At 35.0% G+C, this 12281-nt stretch overlaps 3 protein-coding genes across 4 annotated transcripts; 1 reads left to right on the top strand and 2 right to left on the bottom strand.

Moving 5' to 3' along the window:
* LOC114400018 (protein KINESIN LIGHT CHAIN-RELATED 2-like) lies at positions 1 to 3511 on the top strand. Of its 2 annotated transcripts, none has more exons than XM_028362261.1 (3): positions 1 to 135; positions 840 to 2749; positions 3042 to 3511. In XM_028362261.1, the coding sequence occupies exons 2-3, from the start codon at positions 864 to 866 to the stop codon at positions 3256 to 3258; spliced, it is 2103 nt and encodes a 700-aa protein (XP_028218062.1). In that variant the 5' UTR covers positions 1 to 135; positions 840 to 863; the 3' UTR covers positions 3259 to 3511. The 2 variants fall into 2 exon arrangements, with proteins under 2 accessions (XP_028218062.1, XP_028218063.1); XM_028362262.1 differs by lacking the exon at positions 1 to 135 and adding an exon at positions 439 to 750.
* Positions 3512 to 3881: 370 nt separating this feature from the next.
* LOC114400364 (GDSL esterase/lipase At5g14450-like) lies at positions 3882 to 5004 on the bottom strand. Its single transcript, XM_028362801.1, has 2 exons — positions 4713 to 5004; positions 3882 to 4018 (listed from the first exon to the last, which is right to left on the bottom strand). Exons 1-2 carry the CDS (start codon positions 5002 to 5004, stop codon positions 3882 to 3884), a joined length of 429 nt encoding a protein of 142 aa, XP_028218602.1.
* A 655-nt stretch (positions 5005 to 5659) lies between these two features.
* Positions 5660 to 8773, bottom strand: LOC114399235 (GDSL esterase/lipase At3g27950-like). The gene is made up of 5 exons (XM_028361375.1): positions 8342 to 8773; positions 7715 to 7915; positions 6960 to 7132; positions 6311 to 6581; positions 5660 to 6181 (listed from the first exon to the last, which is right to left on the bottom strand). Exons 1-5 carry the CDS (start codon positions 8598 to 8600, stop codon positions 5946 to 5948), a joined length of 1140 nt encoding a protein of 379 aa, XP_028217176.1. The 5' UTR covers positions 8601 to 8773; the 3' UTR covers positions 5660 to 5945.
* Between the last annotated feature and the right edge of the window lie 3508 nt (positions 8774 to 12281).

The raw sequence follows: 12281 nt of genomic DNA, 5'->3' as shown, positions 1-12281 counted from the left end.
AATGCATGCCATTACAAATGGTACAGCTATGTTGACCCATATCTCTTCATCTGTACACAACATAACATAACACCCATACAACCAGCGAGCAACCTTGGAAAGTTTTTGGCTTATATTCTTCGGAGAGTACTAAAGGTAACAGTAGCATAGCACCCCCATTCATTGTCTCTATTGTGCTATTGTTTTGCTTTTCTTTTCTTTGGTTCCTGTATTTAATGTTAATGCCTTCAATCACACACATGACACACACCCTTTTGTGTATATGCTCTTAATCTCAATCAGGTTTTGTTTGGTGTTGCATTTTCCTTGCTTTCTGCTATTTCCAACAAAAGTTTTTTTTTTTTTTGTTTCTTGATTGTGTTCCTTGTTTCATTCACATTGCTTTTTTTGTTGTCTTGAGTTTGATCACTGACAATGATGGACTTTCAGAAAACGTTTTTTGTGTTGTGTTGTGAATTGTACATAAGGAGCATCTGGGAAGAAGCAATGTCACGCAATTAAATCGTCCAGATGGAATATTTTTATTTGCTTTTGGCTTCTTTTTTTCTCTTTTTGGTTTGCTGTAATGGGTTATAAAGTTTGATTCATTTCCCTTTTACTTTTGTATCTTTTTTCTGTTTCTCCTTAGACAGTAGCATTCTTTTTTATTGAAATATTATTAGCACCCGTGAAGTCATCATTGGTTTTGGGGTCTGCACCTGAAAAGTGAAAATTGGTTCTTGATTTTGGATGACACCCCCAAAAATTATTGTATTGCAAAATGCAAACTTCGATTTTTTTTTGTTTTCCTATTTTTGAATAATTTCTAACTGTTTTTTTTTTTTGCTTATTAATTTTAGGTGAGGTGCTGATTGTTGTGTTCGATGCCTGGTCTGGCCATGGATGAATTCAATGTAAATAATGCAGCAGAGGAACCAAGTGGGAGTTATAAGGAAAACTTTGCTCAACAAGCATCACCAAGGAGTACACTGAGTCCAAGAAGCATTCAGAGTGATTCAATTGATTTGGCAATTGATGGAGTGGTGGATACCTCAATTGAGCAATTGTATCACAATGTGTGTGAAATGAGGAGCTCTGATCATTCACCCTCAAGGGCTAGTTTCTACTCTTATGATTATGATGGTGAGTCCAGGATTGATTCAGAACTAGGCCATCTTGCTGGTGATATTGTGGATTTGGAGATCACAAAGGAGGTGGTTACAGAGAATAAAGAGGACTACAATGGCAATGCTAGTGGCAAAACTCCTGAGAAAGATGTTGTTGTGTCAAAGAAGGATGAAAAAGTCATTGAAGGATCATCCAAGGCAACTCCTAAGAGGAGCGAAAAGGGTGTCAAAAAAGCGAACAGTGCTAATTACCGGACAGGGAAGCATAGGAGGCACCTTGGTTTGAAGGCGATCGAGGAGCGTATTGCTGCAGGGTTAGATAATCCTGACTTGGGACCATTTTTGCTGAAGCAAACAAGAGATATGATCTCCTCAGGTGAGAATCCCCGAAAAACGCTTGATTTCGCTCTTAGAGCTTTGAAATCATTTGAGATTTGTGCAGATGGGAAACCAAGTTTAGATATGGTAATGTGCCTGCATGTCTTGGCTACAATATACTGTAATTTAGGACAGTACAATGAGGCCATTCCGGTTCTGGAGCGTTCAATTGATATTCCGGTGTTGGAGGATGGCCAAGATCATGCACTGGCTAAGTTTGCAGGGTGCATGCAATTGGGAGACACTTATGCAATGATGGGGCAGATTGAGAATTCCCTGCTGTTTTATACAGCAGGTCTTGAGATTCAAGGGCAGGTCTTGGGGGAAACAGACCCGAGATTCGGTGAGACGTGTCGCTATGTGGCCGAGGCACATGTTCAGGCACTGCAGTTTGATGAGGCTGAGAAGCTGTGCCAGATGGCTCTTGACATTCACAGGGGAAATGGAGCTCCTGCTTCCATCGAGGAAGCTGCTGATAGGAGACTAATGGGGCTTATCTGTGACTCAAAGGGTGATTATGAAGCTGCTCTAGAGCATTATGTTTTGGCAAGCATGGCTATGGCTGCAAATGATCATGAAGTAGATGTGGCTTCAGTTGATTGCAGCATAGGTGATGCCTATTTGGCGTTGGCGCGCTACGATGAGGCAGTGTTTTCTTATCAGAAAGCACTCACTGTGTTCAAATCAACAAAAGGAGAGAATCATCCAACAGTTGCTTCAGTCTATGTGAGGTTGGCTGATCTGTACAACAAAATTGGCAAGTTCAAGGAGTCTAAGTCTTACTGTGAAAATGCACTCAGAATTTTCGGGAAGATCAAGCCAGGGGTCCCCTCAGAAGAGATTGCTAGTGGCTTGATAGATGTTGCTGCAATCTATCAATCCATGAATGATTTGGAGAAAGGATTGAAGTTGCTCAAAAAGGCCTTGAAGATATATGGCAATGCTCCTGGTCAGCAAAGCACTGTTGCAGGAATTGAGGCCCAAATGGGGGTTATGTATTACATGCTTGGGAACTATTCTGACTCTTACAACATCTTCAAAAGCGCCATCGCCAAATTTCGCGCCAGCGGAGAGAAGAAAACTGCTTTGTTTGGGATTGCTTTGAACCAAATGGGCCTTGCCTGTGTGCAGTGTTATGCTATAAATGAGGCAGCAGATTTGTTTGAAGAGGCCAGAACTATATTGGAAAAAGAATATGGTCCTTATCATCCAGACACCTTAGGGGTCTATAGCAATCTAGCAGGCACCTATGATGCAATGGGAAGGTAATATATTTACTCTCCTTAATCCTTGTTTTGGTATGAAAAGAGTTTAATTTCTATGTATTGTTAGGGTAGAAAATTTTAATAATGTTAATCAATTAGAAATTATTGTTGTTATGATTTTTAAAGTAGTTATTATAAAAGTCAACAAATTTATCTGAGAGCATGGTGGTATTTGTTAGTTGTCACTATTCCTTTCTTCATCTCTTTTGTTTACTACTTCATGCATTACAAGAACACTTAATTTTCAGGCTATGATTGCTAACATTTCTAGTTCGATTGTGATGTTTTGCAGAGTGGATGATGCCATTGAAATTTTGGAATATGTAGTTGGCATGAGAGAAGAGAAGCTAGGAACAGCAAATCCTGATGTGGATGATGAGAAACGTAGGTTGGAAGAGTTGTTGAAAGAATCCGGCAGGGCACGGAACAGGAGATCAAGAAGATCATTGGAAACTCTTCTTGACACCCACTCTCAGCTTGTGAAAAACAATGGCATTAAGGTCCTATAAACCTGTGGTTGTATATAAAAACAAGATTAACTATTTTTCCTCACTATGATCATTGCTTGCATATTTGGCCGGGGAAACAATAACAAAGTGGAAGTAGGTTTCCACTATCCAATTGTTTGTTACTAAAGGATGTTCACAAAAGTTACTTCATATATGTCTATTTTCTATAGTGAAGAGGAAATTCCGGTTATTCATATTTTTCCTTGTATAATTGAATTTATATAAATGGTGGAAATTCAAATTTCTATGCATACAAATGGATGTTGAAACTTAATTTTCCCTGTTGCTGGTACACCAAACGTCTCATTAGAAAACTCAGTTGCTTCTAACCGCGTTTTAGATGCAACATAGTTTTACAAGTTCCAATGTTCTAGTCAAGGATCTTATGAACGTGACAAGCATGAATATGACACAAGATGTTGTAGGTGACATCATATATCAAAATCTTATGCTTACATTGTAATGCACGACATTTGCGTAAAAATGTTATTTGCCCACGTTTTGACCAGTCCTTAGGATTTAGATAATTGTGATATTATATAAAGATTTATATATATTCTGAAGTACTAATTGGGCTTTAGATAAGATAATTCTAATATCATCTGAACTATTAATTCTTGTTTTCAATTAACATGTTGAGACGGATTTTTGCATTGATCACCGCCATATACTGTTCCATTCATTATGGCTTTCTGCATGCAATGTATTATGTTGTAACCATAGTAACTTCCACAACAGAATTCCAATGGAGTAACAAAACCTGTCACAAATCAAGAAAAAATTTTATTGGACAATAGCAACTTGTAAGATAGTCAAAACGTTGCACTCCTCTCTATATTTGCATGAAATATATTTTTAGTTCCTCAAAATATCTTGAAAAACAGTTATAATTCTTATTGATACAAAGTTAATTTATTTTAAGTCTCTATTTATTAAAAGTGATGTGAAGTGACTAAAACGTGTTTTTGTTAAAATGTAAGAACTAAAAATGTATTAAAGTTTCATAGGAACTAAAACAGTAAAATTAATCTTTGAGATAATTTGAAGGATCAAAAACATATTCTACTCCCTAAATTATGTGTTACTTTGGAAGCTTAAAGACACTACTACACATGTGAATTTTAGTAATATTTTTTTGCTTAATGATTATTAACCATGTTGTTAAAAGCTTTTGACAACATTTAAAAAATGTTCAAATTTTTGAATAAATGTTACTGATATGTTTTCGTAACATTTTATCAAATGTTGTATATAGTTCATGTCGCTAAAATCCTTGTGAACCTTTAGAGACATAGACTACACACAACATTTGAAAAAATGTCCAAAAATATTAGTAATATTTATTTATATTTGACAATATTTTTTAAATGTTGTCAAAAGTTTTTAGCAACATTTTTAATTAGTATTAGGTGGAAAAATATTCCTAAAGATTACATATGTTGTAGTGAGATCACCTTGGTTCCTTGAATTGCTGATTTGTTCATATTTGGCAGTGTACACATCAACATATGTAAACCTGACAAGTGGAAGCTTTGTTCTCATCTTAAAATACTTGGTCTTTGAGCTAATGAGTTGCTTGTTAAAATCCTGAGCAAGCTCATTCTGAGGTTTCACATAGCCATTTGCATCCAGGTTAGGGTTGGGAACATTATAAATGTAACTAATGGGAAAGCATCCAGTTGGACCAGGATCATGAATCCAGAAAACTCTTGTCCCTTCATTGTACAGTAGCTTAAATGTACACATTATTAAGTGTTAGTTCCACAACTAAATTTGATAATGCCAACAAAGGCTTTGGTTCTCACCTAATTCATCTTGGTTCTCACCTAAATTTGATAATGCCTTTCTGAGTTTTAGGCTTCGTTAGCCATTTTCGAAAGTCCAAAAAACACAAGCCCAGCCCAGTTTTCATTATTTTAATCTGCCAAACAAAAGGCAAATACTAATTACATTGTATAATTTAATCACTTATATATATATATATATGAATATTGAATAATGCCCCCACTGATTTTAAACACCAATAAAAAAAATTATGAATCATTCGTTTAAATCCAATCTATTTAATTGGATATAAATTTTTTTATAAAGAATATGAATCAGTTATTTTTTTGTTGAACCCACTATAATTAGGGTCTTAGGTTTTCCAATGGAATCCTGAAGTATTTCTCCAAACTTTATTTTTTTGATCGACTATGATACTAATCCTCAATTTAAAACTTAATTATACTCAAAGTTCATCACTCTTAAGAGTGTAGTCCGTAGGGATTGAACCCAAATTTTTCCCCAATGTGTATTGTCAAATGAGTTAAACTCATTGTTGGGTATGAATTATGTTTTTTAAAATTCAATCCATGCTCACTAACTTCGTGAGATTATGAAACAGTTGGGGCAAAAGGCATTTTGGATTGAACTATAAAAGGGACCTGCACTAAAATCCAAATATTTAAGTTGACTGAACTAACATTATCTGGTAGTTGAGCCGTTACAGTGTGACCTCACATTTCCAAAATTAAGCTACAATAGCTTTTCCCACAACATAAATTATGATATATGTTCTTACTCATGTATACGGCTCCCCAATTAATTGTTCTAACACAATTGCTTGTTTATGGAAATAACAACTTGAAGAATGAAGACCCCCATAATGTATGGCACTCTATCTCAATATAAGTGACTAGCTATGCTCAGAAACATGCCTGCCCAATTGGAACTGGTGGATCAGAGAGGGATCCATAGAGAATTTTTTTAGCGACCCATTGATTTGCTGCTTGAGAGTAGTGTATGCCATCCCAACTAACATGTTGGGAAGGATTTTTGCATGGATTTCCATATACTGTTCCATTTATTATGGCTGTCTTCCCACAATTTATGTGGTAACCATAGTAACTGCCACAACAGAATTCCAATGGACTCACAAAACCTGTCACAAATCAAGCATAGAATTACAAGTTAATTGACCAACAGAAAAATGATAATTAAGTTGATAACCAAAACAATGAAACATTGTTTTTCCCTAAATTTTGAGTGACTTTGAGGACTTGACGACCACCTTGGTTTCTTGTATTGTTGATTAGTTCATATTTGGCAGTGTACACATCAACATATGTAAATTTTGCAAGTGGGAACTTTCTCCTTAGCTGAAACACTTGGTCCTTGAGCTGTCTGTTAAATTCCTGAGCAAGATCATTCTGAGGTTTCACACAGCCATTTGCATCTATGTTACCCTTCTTGGGCTCATAATAAATGTAACTGTAGGGCAAGCATCCAATTGGACCTGTGTTATGAATCCAGAACACTCTTGCCCCTACATTGTATAGTTGCTGAAATGCAAAATTACAAAGTGCTAGTTACAGAACCATTTTTTATTGCTATATGATATATCATACTCCCTCCTTTCTCTTTTATAAGCAAAAAAGTTTCAAATTTTGTGTTCTCAAATATAAGCCATAGTTAACTACTTTTGCCTATTTAATAAGATTATGCTTAAAATACCCTTCATTTAATAGGAGGCTTGTGTTTAATATCAATTTTCAATGAAGGATAGTTTAAGAAAAATGTTTGTTTTTTTAATTGAAAATGAGACAATTTAATGAAAGTAAACTAAATTTTTTAATAAGTGTGAAATCCATTTTTTTTTCTTATAAAAGAGAACGTGTGGAGTACCTAATAATGCCAACTAGGCATTGAGAATTGCTTACCTGCACTGCTTGGAAGAACTGGTTTAAGATTTCAGGAATTGACTTTATAACTTGTTCCTGTGAAGTGTGCTGAAGACCAAAGGCAAGATCATTTTGTCCAATATCAAAGGTGTATAGGGCCTTGGAAAAGTCCTCAGGCCTTGGAAGACTATTCTTGAACGGTTGTTCTGTCCCTGGAAACATCACGCTGGTTCAAATTCTAATGTCATCACTCATTAGGAATCACCATCTACTGCTTTCATAAAAGTGGTTCTCTTTCAAATATGCCATCAATTTTAGCACTTAATGAGAAGGTTAAGACGGGTGTGTGACGACACACAAAAAAAAAAAAAGAAGACAGAATACAAAATTTAGGAAATTATTGAATACAAAGAGATATATTGGTGTGAAGTCGATTGAAGAAAAGATGACAAAGGATCTGTTAAGGTGGTTTGGATATGTATGAAGAAGGTCAATCAAAAAAGTAAATTACATAGTTTTTAGCCTTGTGAAAGAGGGAGAGGGAAGTCAAGAAGAACATTGGAGGAAATTATTAAGAGGGTTCATCTGATAGTAAATAATATCACGTCTTTAATCGAACTCAATAGCATCGTGTGATCCATGCTAAGACTTTAGTTGACATTATTTTATTAAATTCTGATTATGCTTCAAGATGTTTGACTGTTCTTGTTGGAAACAATATCAATACACATTTGTCTAGCACACTAATTAACAAAAACACATAAAAGAACATGCAGAGGGGAAGAGAAACTAACTGTTGTTAGAAAACTGATTGAAGAGAGTGTTGGTGTGAAACTTGAACAGTAGGAACTGAGCTACTTGAAGGCCAAGAGGGAATGGACTAAAACCACCAGGCCGAATGGAGGAGCCTCCTACTGCAAAGTTTGCACCGTGCCTGTAATTCGATCCAACCGAGTCCAAATATGCATTCAGGTATGGCAGCTTCAACTCTTCAGCTGCACATGTCCACACAAACACACACACAAAAAAAGGAGATATACATAAGAAATATATAACATAGATCCTATTTTGGTAAACTTATCCAGAAGGACTTCTAGGAGAAAAAAATAAGAAGAAAAAATGAAATGAACTTCTTTATAAGTTAATCAACAACGACTTCCCTAGTCCAATCAGTGATTGAGCAACAAATAGGGTCGGAATCAGAATGATCCCACTAAAGATGAGTAAAAAGTTGCCTATTCAATTGATACATACAAAATAAAAGGCTCAAACAAGTCAATGTATTATCATACAGAGAGGAATGCCAGCGACACTCTCTTTCGGAGACTCTTTCTATGATTGGTTAGAATTTATTGAAAATCACCAACATAAAATATGAATATGCAAAGGGAAATGGAGAGTATAGACTATGATTTGCTTACTCATAAAATCTATGATGAGACGACCATCAGAGGCCCTTCCTGAGAGGCTTCCAAAGAAGCTTATGCCATTGGGAGGCTTCACCCCTGTGAATGCTGCAAAAACAGCTCCTGTGTCTGAATTTGAGTCACCAAAGTTGTAAATTGCTGGGAACCAACACTTGCTGAAGTTAGAGGCGTCCAGACCTGAAACTTGAATGAATGTGCATGCCACATACAGATTGAACCACACAACTACATAAACCAACCTCCTACAATTCATGGTTGTGGTAGCAATCACTATAAGACTTAGTAAGACAATTTGTTTCTTAAAAGTGGTCCACTACCACTCAATAAATAGGGATCATGAAGTGGCCTCCTTAGACTCAAGTGAGGCAATTACTATTTCATGCCAACTCTGAAGAATAGAGATTTATATCACCGACAATATTTTCTCAATAAATTCATTTACTCATTAAGTTTGTGGCATGACTGTCAATGTCATTTTTAAATAAAAACAAACCTTTTTATTCATAAGCATTGTTGTGCATAATTCATGCTCTCTCTCTTGCTTTGGGGAATGTTTTTGTTTCATGTTTGAAAAGAGTTAAATGGACTTTTTCTTTTTTCACTCTTCATTGCTGAATATGGAAATGAAAAATCACAAGCAACCTTGATAACAGTGTAATCATTTTATGAATGTTATAAAAAGGATATATATATATATGTGTGTGTGTGTGTGAGATTCGTGAATTATAAGTTACTTTTTTGTGATATGTTAGTATCAAGTGAATGGATTTTTATTTGTCAAGTATTATCATTTCAAAGCGTTTGAAGTGTATTATACAATTTCAATTACAACATTTTTTTTTTCCTGGTAAATTCCAAATTGAGCCTGTTTTACCTTTTTCGATTTTTACTTCGGTTTGAACCTTTTATCAAGTTTTGAATTCTAGATTTCTGGGTCGCTGGGCCCTTTTCTGCTTGTAATATGTAACAATATTTTCACATAAACCAATAAGTAGTATCTTGAAAAAGAAACATGAAATAATAACAAAAATGAAACACGTGGCAATCAAATTTCTCTTTATCAAAAAACTCAAATCCGGACTCCAAAAGCAATTGTATTTGTGCTTGATGTCCTAAATGAGGATGATGCTCAGAAGATCTGAAGTTCCAAATGGAGGATGATTTTATAAATAATTCATTTGCACGAGTTTAGAACAAAAAGTCATAAAATCATCAATGACAATAATTTATTTGCAATTATTAATGTTTGTATTTTAACCTAGTGTCTTGATTAACCATTCAAACACATTTTATTGTTCCTTCTCTTTCTTTAATGAGAAGGCTCACCAAATTGATTCGCAACTTAAGAGTGAAGGATAAGGTTCAATGATTGGCGGTGAAGGTTCAGAGTTCAGACAGCAGCCATCAATGATGCTCAGAGATTCGCTGCATCAGTTCAGTGGTGAAATGGGCCATGAATGGTCCTTCTATTTAATTCATTGCCACAATGTATGTTTAAGTAGATAAAATATCATACAATTTCGGCCTTTCGATCAAAGTAGGGTAATTTTTTTCAAGATTATTGAATGGGGTAGTTTTTGAAAAAAATATCCAATAAGAAGTAAGTCACAAAAGTCACCATGACTTCACACCCAAAAGTCATAAAAAGTCTATTTGACTTCTGCATTTAAATGATCTATCGAAAATAATTAAAAAATAAATAAATGCAGAAATTGTAAAATATTGTAAATCTTGGATGTGAAATCGTGGTAGCTTTTTAATTTACGACTAATTTTTTATTGGATATTTTTTTAAAAATTACTCTTATTTGGTAATTTTGAAGAAAAAATACTCCTTTTGATTAAAAAAAAACCCTACAATTTCTGCAAAACCTTCACATATAAAATTTCAACATACCCATTATAAGCAACTGTTTATAGCTATGACCAAAATTTCAACATACCCATTATAAGCAACTGTTAATTGTTAAATAACATAGTGATCAGTCTGCTAGTTTCTTTGATCTTACTCGGTAAATGTCTAGTTTATGTAAAATTTGTGCAGTAAAAAAAAATGTAAAATTTTATATGCATGATAAAAATTAAAAATAATATCAAATGATTCAATGGTTGAATTTGTCAATTTCGTATTTTACAGAAAATTATTAAGTAATGTAAGTGTGAAAGTTTGACACCAAGTGATAATTTTTCTTGCCCCTTTCATTTAGTTGGACAGCATACTTCAATTTCCACAATGAAAATATTATCTCTCTTGAATTACATGAAGGGGTGACACATGGAAAATTTTGATAATTATGTAGTTTTATGCAAGAAAAGTAAAAATGTAAAATGACGTAGGGATTACACAATGACATCAGCTTATATCAATCGATCATTTGATCATGTCCCTTTTATTTGGTTGGACAGCATACTTCAATTTACAGTATGAATTTTATCTCTCTTGAATTAAGTGAAGGGGTGTCACATGGAAATTTTGACTGTTACTGGTTTTATTCAACAAAAAGTATAATGATGTAGGGATTAAACCTTGCTGATACATATGTAGAGATTATACAACATTGTTATGTTAGAACCACTTTATCTCCTTGTTTTCTTTCAGCTTGTGTTTAGAATGTTGGGAATGTGTGAACACATGCACACATGCTGCAGTCTTACTTTAATGTGACAGGTCAGCACTTATTAGGAAATATCTTCTACATGATTGCAAATATGCTGTGTATATATTTACTTTCCTATGTTACCTTGATTCTATATTTATTTACCTTATAATGCATAGAATAAATCAGATGCCACTGATTATGGATCACGTCTGTCATGCCTTAGAATTGGTATAGAACATTCTTGTACATGTATTATATATATCATGCAAAGGATCAATGAAATAACAATATACATATTCTATTTCAATTTGCCTTGCTATTATCATACCCTACATCTTTACATTGCTGTCTTAAGATGGTATCAGAGCACGATCTAGAAAATGAAATACCATCAAAAAATTCACCTCAAAAACAACCAAATAGCAGTAGCAACAATTCAAATAACAACAGTTCTAATATGGATTCCTCAAATCCATACTATATCCATCCTTCAGATCACCCTGGTCATTTGCTTGTCCCAATAAAACTGAATGGCACCAATTACCCATCATGGAGTATATCGATGATCCATGCCCTCACAGCCAAAAACAAAATAGGCTTTATCAATGGATCCATCAAAGCACCATCAGCAGTAGATCAATCTGCAGAGCATGCCCTATGGAATCGGTGTAACAGCATGATTTTATCATGGCTCACCCATTCTGTAGAACCCGATTTAGCCAAGGGAGTCATTCATGCCAAGACTGCGCATCAGGTTTGGGAAGATTTTAAAGATCAGTTCTCACAAAAGAATGCTCCAGCAATATATCGGATTCAAAAGTCCTTAGCCTCTATATCCCAAGGCACCATGGCTGCCTCAACGTACTTTACAAAAATCAAAGGCCTTTGGGATGAATTAGAAACATACCGCACTCTTCCTACTTGCAACCAGATGAAAGCACATGATGAACAAAGGGAAGAAGATCGCTTGATGCAATTTCTCATGGGTCTTAATGATACCTACAGCACTGTTCGCACCAACATTCTCATGATGTCACCATTACCCAATGTGCGACAGGCCTACTCTCTAGTCATTCAAGATGAGACACAGCGCCAGATGACTTCCGAAACAACGGAGAATTTCTCCATTGCCGCTGCAATCCATAGTCATCTAGACAGCCTCTCCAACAAATTTGTCAAAGACAAACACTGTGAGCACTGCAATAGAGATGGCCATACAATTAGCAATTGTCGGACTCTAAAATTTTATTGCGATTTTTGCAATAAAAACGGGCACACAGAGGATCGATGCAGAATTAAAAATGGGACTTACAACACAGGAACTCAAAGCAACAA

This window comes from Glycine soja, chromosome 19, assembly GCF_004193775.1.
Source record: "Glycine soja cultivar W05 chromosome 19, ASM419377v2, whole genome shotgun sequence".
In the NCBI taxonomy this organism is placed as follows: domain Eukaryota; kingdom Viridiplantae; phylum Streptophyta; class Magnoliopsida; order Fabales; family Fabaceae; genus Glycine; species Glycine soja.
Note: the sequence above shows the minus strand (reverse complement) of the source record. Positions and strands in the feature narration are given on the sequence as shown.

Coding starts and splice junctions, on each gene's coding strand:
- LOC114400018 (XM_028362261.1), top strand. CDS start 864: ATGCCTGGTCTGGCCATGGATGAATTCAATGTAAATAATGCAGCAGAG. Junction 2,750..3,041: donor ACCTATGATGCAATGGGAAG/GTAATATATTTA, acceptor GATGTTTTGCAG/AGTGGATGATGCCATTGAAA.
- LOC114400364 (XM_028362801.1), bottom strand. CDS start 5,004: ATGTGTACATTTAAGCTACTGTACAATGAAGGGACAAGAGTTTTCTGG. Junction 4,019..4,712: donor CAGCAATTCAAGGAACCAAG/GTGATCTCACTA, acceptor GATTTGTGACAG/GTTTTGTTACTCCATTGGAA.
- LOC114399235 (XM_028361375.1), bottom strand. CDS start 8,600: ATGAATTGTAGGAGGTTGGTTTATGTAGTTGTGTGGTTCAATCTGTAT. Junction 7,916..8,341: donor TCTCATCATAGATTTTATGA/GTAAGCAAATCA, acceptor GGACATGTGCAG/CTGAAGAGTTGAAGCTGCCA. Junction 6,582..6,959: donor AGTTCTTCCAAGCAGTGCAG/GTAAGCAATTCT, acceptor TTTGCATTTCAG/CAACTATACAATGTAGGGGC.